An 18,840-nucleotide genomic window follows, 5' to 3' on the forward strand; every position below is an offset into this window, starting at 1 on the left:
AGTTGCTGGAAATCCCTGACCCAGGTTTTCCGGGTTCAATACCTGCTGTCTTCAATTAGGGGAATTTGTTTTTCTTGAATGGTACCTATGTTTTTAAGCTTGTTACCTTATTTTATTAATTTTATGCACAGGCTACTCGTTAAGGCAGCTTATTATTACTGCATGTGGTTTTACATTGCTTACCTTGAATTACTTGAATTCCCTGGTCGAACCAGACTCTTCGCAGCTTCTGCGTTCTATTTGACGCAGAGATGAGTTTCCAAACCCCAAAGACTCTCCATCACAAAAGCCGCTTACTTCCACCTCTCGAGTATCACCCATCTCCGCCCCTGCCCATCTGCAGAAACCCTCATCCATGCTTGGGCCACCTCCAGACTCGACTTTTCCAATGCTCTCCTGGTCTAACACATTTCGCGCGGGATCCTTTCAGCCAGTAGAGGAAGGCGACTTTCATCCCAATCAACCAGAGTTTGAGAGGCAATGATATGTGCTTACCTAATACACCTCAGAGTTTTCCTTCACAGGTATATATTTATAAAATAGAGACTTTAAAGCCCAGTTTTAAACAAACTGACAGTTCTGACGAAAGGTCATCAATCTGAAACGTTAACTCTTTCTCTCTCTCTCTCTACAGATACTGCTGGATCTGCTGTGTTACCAACATTTTCTGTTTTCATTTCAAATTTCAAGCATCCGCAGCATTTTACATCGATATACATCATGCTATTTGGGCAATGATGTTATTCTGCAATGGACTAGTGTTGGTTTTTGCACAGCAATTTAAAATGCTGTTAACCCACAGGGCCAGCATTTGAATCTAGCCCAGATTAATGGCAGAGTGTCCGCTCTGATGGTTGAGGGGAGGGGCGGTTAAAATTTAATAAGGAAATTTGTAGAGTGGAGCAATCCGCTGTCCGAGTCATGTCCAATAGCGTTAAACTCCCAGAAATGACTACAAACCTATGCATCGCTGCGATAAAAAGTTGCTTTGTGAGCCTAAAATTATATGCACGAAATTAAAGGACTTACAGCTCCACATAAAGGGGCTACAAGTCTGCAATTATCTTGCCCCAAGGCTGACTACAGACAACGGGTGCCAAATTTAAAAACTACTCCATACATAGTCCTCACTTTAGTGATAAGAAAAAAAATCCACCAGTTCAATCTCCGACAACCCACACAAAACATGAAAATTCATGATGTACAACAAATCAAGGTGACTACTTCATTCACACTGTACCTGTACTGAATTTTCCTACATTACAGTGACACAACTTCTAAAGTACTGCAGTACATTGGCTGCAACGTGCTTTGGGGCATCCTGAGGTTGTGAAAGGTACTATATAAATCCAAGCTTTGTCTTTATTTATTATTTATATAGATCGTGCATGTGTGGCCCAGTGGTGGCACTGAAGGTTGTGGGTTCAAGTCCCACTGCAAACACTTTAGTGTCAGCTCAGATTTTATACTCAAGTGCGGAACTGAGGAATGCTGCACTGTCGGAGGTGCCGTCTTTCGAACGTGATGTCAAACCAAGGCCCCATCTGCCCTTTTGGGTGAGTGTAAAAGATCCCATAGCATTATTTTGAAGAGGGGCTGGGGAGATGTCCCTCGTGTCCTGGCCAATATTTCTCTCAACCAGCACCTAAAACGTTGCTGTTTGTGGGGGCTTGCTGTGCACAAATTGGCTGCCATGCTTCCTTATATTACAACGGTGTCTAAGTGTGAACTGCTGCGGGACCTCCTGAGGTCATGAAAGTAGCTAAATAAAAGCTAGTCTTTTTCTTTCCTTTCAATACGGAACCTAGCCATGCTTTCAAAATTGGGCCTAGAAAATTAAGTTTTCAAACTACTGTAGATACCAACCATGTTGTCACAACCTGAGCAGGCGTGCACATACAGGCCCCACATATTACAGAATCTGTTGCATCCGTGGAGTCTCATGTGCCAGCCAGATACTCTGCAAAACAATTTAGCTCCCTTTCAGGCAATTACCATGACACTGTCAGCTTGGATCATTTGGTTGGTAGCACCATCACTTTTAAGTCAGAAGGTTGCGGATTCAAATTTGATTATATAATCTAGGCTGACACCGATGTTCCCATTAAGCTGCGCTGCTAGGTCCTGCGCAGGGAGCTCACCGGCTTTATAAAAAAGGAAATAACGCACATCCGCGAAAAACTGAATGGGCCACGCAGTCAAAAAACGAAAATCACAAGTAACGTTGGCTGACACACCGCCCCATTGCAGCACAGAGGGAGTGCTGCATTTTTGGACATGCTGTTACTCATACGAGATGTCAAACCAGGATCCTATTTTATAAGTTTCAGCATCGCTAAACAAACCTGGAGAACTGGTAAACACCAAATACTGCTCAAGAACGGAATAGAGCAGTAAAAAAAAAGCTATTTACACTACTAAAAACAGATTCATTGCAGATTCTTCTCTTGGCTGTGTGTGGGATCTTGCTATGTGCAAATTAGCTATGTCTGCCCTACAACAAGTCACTACCCTTCACAAAGCACTTCACATAGAACAGAGTTGATGGGTGAGCGGGACAGGATGATGGCAGCAGAGTTTTTAGCTGAGCTGAAATCAGTCTGGAGAGCACTGGAATAGCCGAGTCTGGAGTTGACAACGGCATGGACGATTGTTTCAGCAGAAGATGAGCTGAGGTGGCAGGAGGTATTATTACGGAGGTGTAAGTAGGCGGTCTTTGTGATGGAGAGGACATGGGGCTGGAAGTTAGAAAGGAGGGAGAGAGAAAAAACAGGGAACTACCGACCTGTTAGCCTCACATCAGTAGTTGGGAAAATGCTGGAATCTATTATAAAGGATGCAATAGCTGGGCACTTAGAAACTAATAGTAAGATTGGGCAGAGTCAACATGGATTTATGAAAGGGAAATCCTGTTTGACAAACCTATGGGAGTTCTTTGAGGATTAACTAGTGGAGTAGACAAGGGGGAACCAGTAGATGTGGTGTATTTGGATTTTCAGAAGGCCTTTGATAAGGTCCCACACGAGAGGTTGGTGAACAAAATTAGGGCACATGGAATTGGGGGTAATATACTAGCATGGATTGAGAATTGGTTAACAGACAGAAAACAAAAGTAGGGATGAACGGGTCTTTTTCAGGATGGTAGGCGGTGACTAGTGGGGTACTGCAAGGATCGGTGCTTGGGCCCCAGCTATTCACAATTTATATCAATGATTTGGATGAGGGGACTAAATGTAACATTTCCAAATTTGCTGATGATACAAAGCTAGGTGACAGTGTCAGTTGTGAAGAGGATGTGAAGAGGCTTCAAGGGGATCTCGACAGGCTCAGTGAGTGGGCGAGAACATAGCAGATGGAATATAATGTGGATAAATGTCAAGTTATCCACTTTGGTAGAAAAAACAGAAAGGCAGAGTATTTCCTAAAAGGTGAAAGATTAGGGAATGCAGATGCTCAAAGGGACCTGGGTGTCCTTGTACATGAGTCACTGAAAGTGAATGCTCAAGCCATTAGGAAGGCAAATGGTATGCTGGCCTTCATTACAAAAGGATTTGAGTACAGGAGTAAAGAAGTCTTACTCCAATTATATCGGGCCTTGGTGAGACCACATCTGGAGTACTGTGTACAATTTTGGTCTCTTTGCCTAAGGAAGGATATCCTTGCCATAGAGGGAGTGCAACGAAGGTTCACGAGATTGATTCCTGGGATGGCGGGACTGTCGTATGAGAAGAGATTGAGTAAACTAGGCCTATATTCTCTTGAATGCAGAAGAATGAGAGGGGATCTCATTGAAGCATACAAAATTACAGGGCTTGATAGGGTGGATGCTGGGAGAATGTTTCCCTTGGCTGGGGAGTCTAGAACCAGGGGCCACAGCCTCAGGATAAAGGGTAGGCCATTCAGGACTGAGATGAGAAGAAATTCCTTCACACAGGTGGTGAATCTTTGGAATTCTCTACCCCAGAGGGCTGTGGAGGCTCAGTCATTGGGTATATTCAAAACAGAAGTCGATAGATTTCTGACTAGTAAGGGCATCAAGGGATATGGCAATAGGGCCGGTGAATGGAGTTGAGGCAGAAGATCAGCCATGATCTCATTGAATGGCGGAGCAGGCTCGAAGGGCTGAATGGCCTCCTCCTGCTCCTATTTCTTACGTTATGTTTTTATGTTCAGCTCGGTCATTTGGGTCACCAAGTTTATGAACAGTCTGCTTCAGTCAGACAATGACCAGTGAGGAGGACGGAATTGGTGATGAGGGTAGAGAGTTTATGGCGGGGATCGAAGATGATGGCTTCAGTCTTTCCCATGTTTAACCAAAGACAATTGTGGATCAAAGACTGGATCTCTGACAAGCAGAGGCAGCGATGGGGCCGAGAAAGATGGAGGGGTAGAACTGGGATGTCATCAGCGTACACGTTCAAACTCGACTACGCTTCTTCCACAGAACATTTAAAACTTACCCCATCATAGACCATGCTCCAGCTATTTAATCTCAGTTCTGTAAAAAAAAGCCCAAGATCCACAAAGCTATTCAATTCTCCAGAATTATTCATCTTCACTACTCAGCAACTGCCCAACAGACATCACCCCTCCCCACCCCGAAAAATACTTAAATCAACTAATCCATATTAAGTGGTGTAGGGTGATGACTTCCCGTCTGCAAAACTCACTTCCTGTTGACAAGATTGTTAGTCACATTTCCGTCAACAATTACCAGTGTAAGTTACGTCAACATTTCCCATTCAATTGTGTTATGGCAACACAATGTAGTTGCAAGCTCTGACCACTAGATGACTGTTCAACAAGTTTCTGAAGTCTCTCTCCAACGCTTAGAATAAAAAACACAATCAACTGAACATGTGCAACAGCAGTGGCAATATATTGGTTATAGAAAAACTCACGGAAATTTGATAAAGAATAACCCTCAAAACCCAAACAAAACAATGCAGCTGAATAAAGTATTTTCTGTTATCTCTGGTGCATCACACACATTAGTTAAGCTACCATAACAATGGCAAGATACTGACTTATAGGCAAACACAAACATTAGTAAAAATTATTCAAGTATTGGAACATTTTCTGCCACTACAGCTTTTTCATTGATGTGTGTATTTAAAGAAAAAAGCCATCACCTTTCTCAGGCAGATCTCTCAGTAGTACACATGTATGATCAAGTCGAACACAATCGTATTCATAATAAAATCTCATGTATAACAAACGCCTGTGGAATAGTGAAATTTGGCCCTCCATGCTCTCCCTTCTGTTTTGTTACAGATTAATAAGTGATCTAATTGGCATGTTAAGAACTCCGCATTCCTATAAATAAACGGACTTTGATCATCAAAAGCAACTTTGAAACGGTCCACGCACTGCTGCTTTCTTAGAATGTGTCTAGAATTCTAAATAAAGTGAACATCTACTTATTAATGGATGTAATAATTAATGTTTAAAGTTGGAAAGAAAACTTTGAGCTAATCAAAGTCCTTCTGTCCCTACTCAATTGTTTAGCAAACTGAAAGTTGAACCATAATTCTGCTATTAAAAAAAAGTTGACATACTTTTTGAAGCACAGTATCACTTAAGAAAAATAATTAAAATTTGCTTTAAAAGCCAAGATCTTGAAACTAGTAGAATATTTAAAGGGGGCACAATCTCACGCCATTCAGGAATGAAAGCAGGAAGCACTTTTTCCACACAATGGGTGGCGGGAATCTCTTCCTCCAAAAGGCTGTGATGCTGGGGATCAATTGAAATTTTCAAGGCGGAGATTGACAGATTTTTATTAGGCAAGGGCATCAAGGTACAGTAAACTCTTGTTTAAACGGCACTTAATCATCCGGAATACTTAATAACCGGCAAAATAGATAACCGGTAATCTTGCCGAATCCATCCAGCACTCGTTTCGCCGAGTCCGAGTCTCCCGCGGTGGCCGAGTTAGTCAGTGGTTTTTATTTTTTGATTGTGTTAAAAATTGCCTCGGTTGGTCTACCTCTGTTATCCAGAATTTTATCAACCGGCACCATCCTGGTCCCATAGGTGCTGGATATGAAAGAGTTTACTATATATGGCTCAAAAGATGGGTAAATGGAGTCGAGATAGAGATCAGCCATGATCAAATAGAATGGCTCGGGTGCTGAATGATCATCTCTTGTTCTGATGCTCCTTTATTGCTTGCTCAAGGTTTCCCATCACTTGCCGCAGTGTCTAATTTAGAAATTAAACTGACAATGAATCAATTTACTGGCTCACTCTAGTGGTTCAGTCAAAGAACACCAGCTCAGTAAAACACTGCAATTAACAGGGATCAAACAGGCGTTAAATCATTTCATTTATTCATTTCAATGGATCTATATTTTTTCCAAAGACACCAAATCTACATGTGGAGAGCTTCCTCCTATGAAACGATTGCCTTCTCCATTTCTGAATGAACAAGCTGGTCCAAAAACAAAGCACAGTTGGAGAGTGGAAAGATTTGTTCACTCAATTCTTTATCAGTAACCCAGTGCCTTAGTTTAAACCACTTAAACTTGCAGCACTTGACTTTCTGGTCTTAGAGAATACCCATGAACTGCATTCGTATAAAACAAAAAAAAATTCACAAGATTCTTACTTAATACATCTACTTATAAGTGAACCAGCATCTATACATTTTGACATCAGACAGCCTTTTGATAAACACCCTAATTCATTACATTCAAAGAGCGCGGGCTCCTGCAGAGTCCATTGATAAAGCATTCTATGAATGCAACTTACTTCTTCAGCATCATAAAGAAGCCACAAACACAATGCCACCAGTCACCTTACTTAACATTAACAGATACACTTCTTGTGTGATGCTCATAATTCATTTACCTCAATTTGGTCCCATCACTGCCAGTGACAGTACTTCACCCTACTGTTAAACTACTGAAACAACCTCTCCACATCCAACCCAAGGACAGAAGGACAAAATCTATAATCTCATGGCTGAAGCGAAGACACATCAACTAACTTCTTGTGCTCAAATTCCCCCAACTGCTATCCCCAGTAACAGACCCGTGAGCTGTACCCGAGTTACACGGCTCAAAATGCTCTCCACAGACAAGTTTGGAAGGACGAAATCTATATTTGCCGGGTGTTTTATTTTCATAACTGAAGTGGAATGGCCACAGTACAAAAATTCCACATGACCACCATCGCACTTTACTGAAATCCTAGTGACAACACAATTATCATTTTTAAGTGATGAAACATTTCAACATATTTACATATTACGTGTACATTCATAAACAAAAAAAGGATTTGCAAAGGCATTTTCCTGGGCCCCTTTTAACCCTTCCTGCTCATATTCACATTAGCAGTACGAGCTGGCTGCGTTATACTTCTCCATGTAGAATCTACACAGCATCATAAACTGCTGCCAGATGTGTCCTTTTACATACTACACCCACTTTCACTCATAGCATATAAACTGACTCCAGCAAAACACGCCAAAACAAAAACTAAAAATACCCGGCAATAAATTATTCAGTCAGTAGAATATATTCTACTGGTGACATCCTTTTCACTGACCTTTCACTGAACTTCAAGTTTGTTCCATTAGGAGAAAAAGTTAGGTCTGGACTTCAACGCGAGTGTATTGACTTCATTAGGTGTGCATGTACCCAATCCCCAAAGTCCTGGATCACCACATGCCCCCAAAATCATCAGCTGTTTGTGTGTGAACCGCAGGAATATACAACAGACATATGGACTGGTAATTAAATACATTGAGAGAAGGCATAACTCTATTACAGTAGAACCAATGATTTTATGGCAGGACTTGCAGCAAGTCAGGCATGTCCCAACAACATGCAAAGCATCTTAATCAGCATAAAAAAATTGTGCTGCTGCTGGAGTTTAACAAAACCTTTCTAGCACACAGCTACATTAATAAAGTGGTGTACCGGGTGAAATGTCAAATGGTAATTACTGTCAATCAGGAAGTTACTACGTGGGTCTTATTTACAAGGATATCGCACCTGCCCTTTAGTCACACAACTAAAAAATCAATGCAAATACTTTGTGACACAGTAGCAAGATCCAGGTAGCCAGGCATGAAATTAAAACCAAACAAATTCATTAAGTTTCATCTTGTGAAAATATTTACAGCATTCTACATAGCACACTATATTCAATCTGCAATATTTTTCAAAACAAAACCTTTGCTTTTCAGAAACTAGTTATGAATCATAGAACAGTACAGCACAGGAGGTAGTCATTTGGCCCATCGTTCCTGTGCCGGCTCTTTGAGTGAGCTCTCCAATTAGTCCCACTCCCCCCTGTTCTCCTCCCCATAACCCTGCAGATGTTTTCCTTTTTTAGTATTTATCAAATTCCCTTTTGAAAGTTACTATTGAATCTGCTTCCACCGCCCTTTCAGGCAGCACGTTCCAGATCATAACTCACTGCATAAAACAAAAATCTCATCTCCCCTCTGGTTCTTTTGACAATTACCTTAAATCTGTGTCCTCTGGTTACTGACCCTCCTGCCAGTGGAAACCATTTCTCCCTCTCTACTCTATCAAAACCCTCACAATTTTGAACATCTCTTAAATCTTCCCTTAACCTTCTCTACTCAAAAAGAAGAATCCCAGCTTCTCCACATAACTGAAGTCCCTCATCCTTAGTACATTCTAATAAATCTCCTCTGCACCCTCTCCAAAGCCTCGACATCCTTCCTAAAGTATGATGCCCAGAATTCCAGCAGAGACCTAACCAGCAATTTATAAAGGGTTAGCATAACTTCCTTGCTTTTGTACTCTATGCCTTTATTGATAAAGCCAAGGATCCCATATCCTTTTTTTTTTAAACTTGTTCTGCCATCTTCGATGATTTGTGCCTATAAACTCCCATTTCCTCCACCCCCTGAACGGAGTCAGTCAATCGGGAAAAAACTAACTGGGCCACTTGAAACGAACACTACACTGCATTTCTAACAAAAAAAGTTAGTATCACAACAAGGTTACATTTCCCTAATCTGCATTTTTAGGTAAATGCAGTTAACGCCCACTCTTGTTCAGCTTTGATTCAAGGTCATCTAGAATCTGGTACAATGTCAGTCAGTCACAATACTAAACAGCACCAGACACAAGGATGGCCTATGGGGCAAGGGGTACATGGCACATCAGGCAACGCAAATCACCACCACGCCCCAAATCCAACTCGGAAAAGTGAATTTAAGTTATGGTTTAACCGTGGATGAGTAGGGCAATCCCACAAAGATTTCTATCGCTACAGATGACCACCCGTGAAGCACTGCAGTCCCAAAGGTGACGTTAGTTATACCGCCCACTTTCAAATCAGTTTTTGGAAACACATCAATGCCAAACTGGCAGGCGGCCGAGCGCACTAAAGCTTCGAGGAGCAACTTCCTCTGGAGGAGGCCGTCTAACACCGGTTTGAGTGGGCACAGAGACGCAGTAAAACTCCAGCCTCATGCAAAAAGTAATTTATATGAGTCAGCTGTGGCTCCGTTGGTAGCACCTTCTCTGGAGTCAGAAGGTTGTGGGTTCAAGCCCCATTCCAGAAACTTGAGCACAAAAATCTAGGCTCACACTCCCAGTGCAGTACGGAGGGAGTGCTGTACTGACAGAGGTGCCATCTTTCAGATGAGACGGAGGCCCTGTCTGCTCTCTCAGGTGGACGCAAGAGATCCTATGGCATTATTTTGAAGACAAGCAGGGGGAGTTCTCCCCGGTGTCCTGGCCAATATTTATCCCTCAATCAACATCACAAAACAGATATCTGATCATTATCTCATTGCTGTTTGTGGGAGCTTGCTGTGCACAAATTGGCTGCCACGTTTCCTACATTACAACAGTGACTACATTTCAAAAAAATTACTTCATTGGCTGTAAAGCGCTTTGGGACATCTGGTGGTCATTAAAAAGGAAAAAGTGGCTCTCATTCTTGACAGAATAAAAGTACACCAAGAATTAAAACTACAAACTTTAACTTTTGAAATCATGAGGATGTTTTCCTCTTAATTTCTACAATGATAAAGTAACAATTAAATTTTTTTTTTCTTTAAAGTGGTCAGCTGTGATTCTGAGTAACACTCTCGCCTCAGTCAGAAGGTTGTGGATTCAAGTCCCACTTCAGGAGACTAGAGCACAAAATCTAGCCCAACGCTCCCAGTGCAGTACTGAGGGAGTGCTGCACTGTCAGAGGCACCGTCTTTTGGATGAGACACGATGTCTCAGGAGATGGTAAAGATCCCACAGCACTATTCAAACGAAGTGCAGGGGGGGGGGGTTCCTCCCAGTGTCCTGCCCAACATTTATTCCTCAACTTCAAAGAAACAGATAAACTGGCAATTTATCTCATTGTCGTTCGTGGGATCTTATACAAAACATTGGTTAGGCCACAGAGTACGGCAGGAGGTTTTAGGCACCTGTTTTCGGAAAGAAATTAAAGCTGTAGATAACGGAGATGTACCAGAACGATGCCACAGATGCGAATTATTGTTCTAAGGAGAGACTGGAGCTACTTGGATTATTGCCACTGGAGCAGAGAAGGCCAAGAGGAAAGTTAGTAAGTTTTTCAAAATTATTGAAGATTTTGATAGTGAATAGGGATCACTGGAGAAGTTAGTGATGAGGGTCCTCAATTTAAAATTGTTGATGTGTAAGGAATGAAGTTTGGAGACATTTCTTTACACAGAGGGCTGTTACAGCATGGTTGAGACATAGTATTGGATCTTTTTAAAGGAAAAGCCCTTAAATCATAGAATCTTACAGCCCAACGTGCCTGTGCTGGCTGAGCGCGCTTTCCAATTAGTCCCACTCCCCCCATTGTTTTATCATCGCTCTGCAAATTTTTCCTTTTCAATTATATATACCAGACAAAGTGGAAAATTGCCCAGGTATGTCCTGTCCACAAAAAGCAGGACAAATCCAATCCGGCCAATTACCGCCCTATCAGCCTACTCTCAATCATCAGCAAAGTGATGGAAGGTGTCATCAACAGTGCTATCAAGCAGCATTTATTTACCAAAGAACAGGTTGGGTTCCGCCAGGACCACTTGGCTCCAGACCTCATTGCAGAACCTGACCAAACATGGACAAAAGAGCTGAATTCCAGAGGAGAGGCGAAAGTGACTGCCCTTGAATCAAGGCAGCCTATGACAGAGTTTGGCATCAAGGAACCCTAGTAAAATCGGGGGGAAAATTCACCACTGGCTGGAGTCATACCTAGCACAAAGGAAGATGGTTGTGGTGACTGAGGGTCAATCATCTCAACCCCAGGACAGGAGTTCCTCAGGGCAGTGTCCTAGGCCCAACCATCTTCAGCTGCTTCATCAATGACCTTCCCTCCATTACAAGGTCAGAAGTGGGGATGTTAGCTGATGATTGCAGTGTTCAGTTCCATTCGCAATTCCTCAGATAATGAAGCAGTCGGTGCCCGCAAGCAGCAAGACCTGGATGACATTCAGGCTTGGGCTGATAAGTGGCAAACAACATTCACACCACACTAGTGCCAGACAAAGACAATCTCCAACAAGAGAGTCTAACCACCTCCCCTTTACATTTAATGGCATTACCCCACCATCAACATCCTGGGGGGTCAACATCGACCAGAAACTTAACTGGACCAGCCACATAAATACTGTGGCTACAAGATCAGGTCAGAGGCTGGGTATTCTGCGGCGAGTGTCTCACCTCCTGACTCCCCAAAGCCTTTCCACAAACTACAAGGCACAAGTCAGGAATGTGATGGAACACTCCCCACGTGACTGGATGAGTGCAGCTCCAACAACATTGGAGAAGCTCGACACCATCCAGGACAAAGCAGCCCACTTGATTGGCACCTCATCCACCGCCTTAAACATTCACTCCCTCCACCACCGGCGCACCGTGGCTGCAGTGTGTACCATCTACAAGGTGCACTGCTGCAACTCGCCAAGGCTTCTTCGACAGCACCTCCCAAACCCACGACCTCTTCCACCTAGAAGGACAAGGGCAGCAGGCGCATGGGAACACCACCACCTCAAAAGGTCCCCAAGTCACACACCATCCTGATTTGGAAATATATTGCTGTTCCTTCATTGTCGCTCGGTCAGAATCCTGGAACTCCCTCCTTAACAGCACTGAGGGAGCACCTTCACCACATGGAGGGCAGTGGTTCACCACCACCTTCTCAAAGGCAATTAGGGATGGGCAATAAATGCTGGCCTTGCCAATGACACCCATAACCAGTGAATGAATAAATAAAAATGCAATTCCCTTTTGAAAGTTACTATTCAATTTGCTTCCACCACCCTTGCAGGTAGCGCATTCCAGATCACAACTCGCTGCGTAAAATTCTCATCTCCCCCCAGTTCTTTTACCAATTACCTTCAATCTGTGTCCTTTGGTAACCGACCCTCCTGCCACTGGAAATGGTTTCTCCCTACCTAATCTATCAAAAACCCTCTTATCATATACATTAAAAGCAGAGAAGGTTAAGGAGACATTTAATTAGGTGTTACCAAGATTTTATAGCACAGAAAAAGGCCAGTCAGCCCAACACATCCATGTCAGTGTGTATGCTCCACATGAGCCTCCGCCCACATCATGAAGTGTTTTGATAGAGTAGATCGGGAGAAACTGTTTCCAATGGCAGGAGGGTCAGTAACCAAAGGACACAGATTTAAGATAATTGGCAAAAGAACCAGAAGGGAGATGAGGAGGAATTATTTCACTGAGTTTTTATGATCTGGAATGTGCTGCCTGAAAGGGCGGTGGAAGCAGATTCAATCGTAACTTTCAAAAGGGGAATTGGATAAATACTTGAAGGGGAAACATTTGAAGGGTTATGGGGAAAGAGCGGTGGGTGGAGGGGGGCGGCAGGGTAGTGGGACTAATTGGGGAGCTTGTTCAAAGAGCTGGCATCAGCACGATGGGCCAAATGACCTACCTTTCTGTGGTGCAAGATTTCATTGAAAGGACTTGATTCACATTACATAGAAAAATAGGAGCAGGAGTCAACTCTTCGAGCCTGCTCCACCATTCAATATCATGGCTGATCCTCTATCTCAATACCATATTCCCGCTCTCTCCCCATACCCCTTGATGCCTTTTGTGTCTAGAAATCTATCACCTTCTTAAATATATTCAGTGACTTAGCCTCCACAGCCTTCTGTGGTAGAGAATTCCACAGGTTCACCACCCTCAGTGAAGAAATTTCTCATCTCAGTCCTAAATGTCCTACCCCGTATCCTGAGACTGTGACCCCCTCGTTCTAGACCCCCCCCAGCCAGGGGAAACATCCTCCCTGCATCCAGTCTGTCTAGTCCTGTCAGAATTTTATACTGTCAGAATTTTATACATTTCAATGAGATCCCCTCTCATTCTTCTAAACTCTAGTGAATACAGGCCTAGTCGGCTCTCTGAACCCCTCAGAAAAGTTTACACAACAATTTAAACACAGTTTGAACAAGTTATAAAGCCTATTATAAAGTCAGCTGTGGCTCAGTGGGTAACACACTCGCCTCGGAGTCTGACTGTTGTGGGTTCAAGTCCCATAAAGCTAGGCTGACACGCCCTGTGCCGTGCTGAGGGAGTGCTGCACTGTCAGAGGTGCTGTCTTTCGGATGAGACGGTAAACCAAGGTCCCGTCTGCACTCTCAGGTGGATGTAAAAGATCCCATGGCACTATTTCGAAGAAGAGCAGGGGAGTTATCCCCGGTATCCTGGCCAATGTTTATCCCTCAATCAACATTAACAAAAACAGATTACCTCGTCATTATCACATTGCTGTTTGTGGGAGCTTGCTGTGCGCAAATTGGCTGCCACGTTTCCCACATTACAACAGTGACTACACTCCAAAAAAGTACTTCATTGGCTATACAGCGCTGAGACGTCTGGTGGTCGTGAAAGGTGCGATATAAATATAAGTCTTTCTTTTTATTAATGTCTTTATAATGTATTCAACCTTAAGTTAAAGTCTATTAAGTTTGCTACATTACAACAGTGACTACAGCCAATGAAGTACTTTTTAAAGTGTAATGCGCTTTGGGACATCAGGTGGTCATGAAAGGTGCTATATAAATGTAAGTCGTTAAGTATGATTAACAAGTTACAAAGACATTAAGTTTGAACAAGTTATAAAGTCTATTAAGACTATAACTTATTCAAACTTAAGTTTTGAACAAAAAGTTATAAAAACATTAAGTCTGGACAAGTTAGGAGGACATTAGGCTTCAATAACAAGTTATAAAAAGTCTACTAAGTTTGAAGTTATAATGTCTTAAGTTTGAAGTAATAATTAAAGTTTATTACATCTAAATGACAAGTTAAAAAAATTAGGTTTGAACAAGTTATAAAGACTATTAAGTTAGTTAGTCTATTAAGTTTCAAGAACAAGTTATAAAGGACATTAGATTGGAATAAGTGTAAGGACATTAGGTTTGAATAAGTGTAAGGACATTAGATTGGAATAAGTTTAAGGACACTGGGTCTGAGCAAGTTTCTGAGGACACTGGGTCTGAGCAAGTTTCTGAGGACACTGGGTCTGAGCAAGTTTCTGAGGACACTGGGTCTGAGCAACTGTCTAAGGACACTGGGTTTGAGCAAGTTTCTAAGGACACTGGGTTTGAGCAAGTTTCTAAGGACACTGGGTTTGAGCAAGTTTCTAAGGACACTGGGTTTGAGCAAGTTTCTAAGGACACCGGGTTTGAACAAGTTTCTGAGGACACCGGGTTTGAACAAGTTTCTGAGGACACCGGGTTTGAGCAAGTTTCTGAGGACACCGGGCTTCAGCAAGTTTCTAAGGACACTGGGCTTCAGCAAGTTTCTGAGGACACTGGGCTTCAGCAAGTTTCTGAGGACACTGGGCTTCAGCAAGTTTCTGAGGACACTGGGCTTCAGCAAGTTTCTAAGGACACCGGGTTTGAGCAAGTTTCTAAGGACACCGGGTTTGAGCAAGTTTGTAAGGACACTGGGTCTGAGCAAGTTTCTAAGGATACTGGGTTTGAGCAAGTTGTGAAGCCGGTGCCCGGTGGGTCCTTACCGCCTGCAGCGTGTTGCTCCTGCTCTGATCCGCGCTCCCAGCTCCGGACGGCGGCTTGTGAGGAGAGTCGGCATTGCTGGCGGCGGCTGCGTTGTTCCTGAAGGCGGCCTGGGAGGCTGTGGGAGTCTGAGTCGGAGGCCGCTGCTTGCCGGCCCGCTTGCTCTTGGCCTGCAGGCAGCGCTGGTGCAGGCCGAAGGTGTGCGGGCGCTCCAGCTGCAGCCGCTCGGCCGCCGCCCGCTCGTAGCGCGCCTCGCAGCCCGTGTGGTGCCGGCGGCACAGCTCGATCCGCTTGCGGAGCCGCTCCACCACCGCGCTGTGCCGCGGCAGCGCGAACTCGGCCATTGGGCCCCGCGGCTCCGGCTTTCGGTGTTTTTTTTTGTTTGTTTTTGGGGGGTTTTATTTTTTCCTTCACCCCTCTCTCCCCCTCAGGGGGGAGGCGAGCCGCTCATCAACCGGCCGCCGCCGCCCGCGGGGAAAACAAACCCAAACCCCGTCAACCAGAAAACTCTTGGCTCGGACTTTTCTCCATCTTTTCACATCTATCTATATATTTTTTTTACCTCAGACCGTCGTCGACGGACGGACAACCGACGGCGATGATTGATTGACAACCCCCAACGGCCAATCGCAACAGGCCGCTCCTGATTGACGGCCGTGCCAACCAATGGCGAGGGGGTGAGTCAGGGCTAGGTGGGCGGTGCGGTGGTTGATGGACGGCACTTTTCATCAATCGCCGCAAAAGAGACGGCGGATGGCAACCAATCGGAGATCGGCGAGTGGGCGGGCTCTAACTCCAGCCCCGCCGTCCTGACGTCGTTGATTGACAGCCCGTCCGGCCGCTCAGCTGAAAGCCGACGGGTTTCAGCCAATCAGCGGGCGCTGGGTGGGCGGGCGCTGGTTCGCTCCCGGTGGTTCACCGCGCCGGGCACTGATTGACAGAGAAGGCAACCAATCGGAGGGAAAGCTTCCCGAAATTCGAATAGATCGGCGTCCAATCGGGTGGGGTGGGCGTTGCCACCGTGCGTCATTCCCGCGGCGAGTTTTAGACGGCGCGACTTGAGGTTTCTCTCTTATCCCTCAACCTGTCTGTTTGACTTAATCGTCATTTGGCTCCGCCATAAAGTTAATCAGGGACTGAAAACCATCCGTTTTCAACTTGTTATTCAGCCATTTTTGTTGATTACGGCCGTGACGTAAATTGAATGACAGCGGCGCTGGCCTATCAGCGTGCGACCCCCGCCTTGAGATCGACCAATCGGCTGTGAGGGGGCGGGAACCATGGGTTAAAGTGAGTTAAAGTTGTGTTTATAGTCACAGAAGCAAATTCAAGCTGCAACTTTAAACATTATTTATAATTAAATACATTCCTGCCCCTCAAAAACAGTTGGCGGGGAAAGGTATTTTCGACGGATAAATTAGTTGGGCCCTGTGACGTCATTGATTGACAGGCAGGCGGCCCGCCCTGGGCAGGGCCCGTTGCATGGTGGGAAATGTAGTTTATTCCCCCTGAAACCTCCACCTGATTTGCACAAACTCATAGTCAGTTCTGAGGAAGGGTCATCCACCTGAAACGTTAGCTCTGTTTCTCTCTCTACAGATGCTGCCTGACCTGCTGAGTGTTTCCAGCATTTTCTAATTTTATTTCATAGAATCATAGAAAGGTTACAGCACAGGAGGCCATTCGGCCCGTCGAGCCTGTGCCGGCTCTCTGCAAGAGCACTTCAGCGAGTCCCACTCCCCCGCCCTTCCCCCTAGCCCTGCAAATTTCTTTCCTGCAGATACTTAGCCAATTCCCTTTTGAAAGCCGTGATTCAATCAGCCTCCACCACCCTTTCAGGCAGTGCATTCCAGATCCTAAGCACTCGTTTTTCCTCATGTCGTCTTTGGTTCTTTTGCCAATCACCTTAAATCTGTGTCCTCTGGTTCTCAACCCTTCCGCCAATGGGAACAGTTTCTCTCTATCTACTCTGTCCAGACCGCTCATGATTTTGAACACCTCTATCAAATCTCCTCTCAATCTTCTCTGCTCTAAGGAGAACAACCCCAGCTTCTCCAGTCTATACATGTAACTGAAGTCCCTCATTCCTGGAATCATTCTCGTAAATCTTTTCTGCACCCTCTCTAAGGCCTTCACATCCTTCCTAAAGTGCGGTGCCCAGAATTGGACACAATACTCCAGTTGGGGCCGAACCAGTGTTTTATAAAGGTTTATCATAACTTCCTTGCTTTTGTACTCTAAGCCTCTATTTATAAAGCCCAGGATCCCGTAAGTCTTTTTAACCGCTTTCTCAACCTGCCCTGCCACCATCAATGATTTGTGCATATATACCCCCAGGTCTCTTTGTTTGTGCACCCGCTTCAGGATTGTATCCTTTAGTTTATATTTCCTCTCCTCATTCTTCCTACCAAAATACATCACCTCACACTTTTCTGCATTAAATTTCATCTGCCACGTGTCCGCCCATTCCACCAGCCAGTCTATGTCCTCTTGAAGTCTATCACTATCCTCCTCACTGTTCACTATACTTCCAAGTTTTGTGTCATCTGCAAATTTTGAAATTATGCCCTGTACACCCAAGTCCAAGTCATTAATATATACCAAGAAAAAGCAGTGGTCCCAGTACCGACCCCTGGGGAACACCACTGTAAACCTTCCTTCAGTCCAAAGAACAATTGTTCACCACTACTCACTGTTTCCTGTCACTTAGCCAATTTCGTATCCATGCTGCCACTGTCTCTATTATTCCCTGGGTTTCAACTTTGCTGGCAAGCCTATTACTCTGTCGAACGCCTTTTGGAAATCCATGTGCACCACGTCAACCGCATTACCCTCATTGACCCTCTCTGTTACCTCATCAAAAAACTTGATCAAGTTGGTTAAACACGATTTGTCTTTAACAAATCCGTGATGGCTTTCCTTAATTAATCCACACCTATCCAAGTGACTGTATTTGCACCCTGACATCTGTCATACGCGCTCTTTCTCTGCTTCATCATATTCTCTATCTGTTTTGTCATCCAGAGAGCTCTGACTTTAGTTGCCCTGCCTTTCCCCCTAGTGGAAATGTACCTCAACTGTACCTGAACTATTTCCTCTTTAAAGGCAGCCCATTGTTCCATTACAGTTTTGCCTGCCAATCTTTGATTCCAGTTTACCCGGGCCAGATCCATTCTCATCCCACTGAAATTGGCCTTCCCCCAGTTAAACATTGCTGCTCTAGATTGCTCCCTGTCCTTTTCCATAGCTAATCTAAACCTTATGATACTATGATCACTGTTCCCTAAATGTTCACCTACTGACACTTACTCCACTTGACCTACCTCATTCCACAGAACCAGATCCAGCAATGCCTCCTCCCTCGTCGGACTAGAAACATACTGATCAAGATCCCCTGAACACTCTTCAGAAATTCTTCCCCTTCTCTGCCCTTTACACTATTAAGACCCCAGTCTATATTAGGATAGTTGAAGTCTCCCATTATTGCTACTCTATAGTTTTTGCACATCTCTGTGATTTCTCTGCAAATTTGCTCCTCTATACTTACCCACTATTTGGTGGTCTATAGAATACACCTAGTTGTGTAATGGCACCTCTATTATTTCTTAACTCTAGCCATATAGATTTTGTCCTTGACCCCTCCAAGACATCCACCCTCTCTCCAGCACTGTAACATTCTCCTTAACTAATACTGCCCTACCACCCCCTATCTTTCCTTCCCTATCTTTCCTGTCCTCGGGCCCCGCACTCTTTATCCGGTACTGCCCCCTCTGCTGCCGATTCCTTTCAGGTCATCTAAAACTGCACACAAGGGAACGTTTTCTCCACCA

The 18,840-nt window shown here is 44.3% G+C and overlaps 1 protein-coding gene across 1 annotated transcript in view; it reads right to left on the reverse strand.

Annotated features, from left to right (window-relative positions):
- Positions 1 to 15,604, reverse strand: part of maml1 (mastermind-like transcriptional coactivator 1) — an 81,614-nt gene extending 66,010 nt beyond the window's left edge. The window contains exon 1 of the mRNA XM_085996035.1: positions 15,013 to 15,604. Within this exon, the coding sequence (XP_085852161.1) occupies positions 15,013 to 15,354 (342 nt within the window). The 5' untranslated portion in view covers positions 15,355 to 15,604. The remainder of the gene's footprint in view (positions 1 to 15,012) is intronic.
- Between the last annotated feature and the right edge of the window lie 3,236 nt (positions 15,605 to 18,840).

Source organism: Somniosus microcephalus, chromosome 8 (assembly GCF_052327205.1).
Source record: "Somniosus microcephalus isolate GS21.2 chromosome 8, FLI_Smic_1.0, whole genome shotgun sequence".
Classification (NCBI taxonomy): domain Eukaryota; kingdom Metazoa; phylum Chordata; class Chondrichthyes; order Squaliformes; family Somniosidae; genus Somniosus; species Somniosus microcephalus.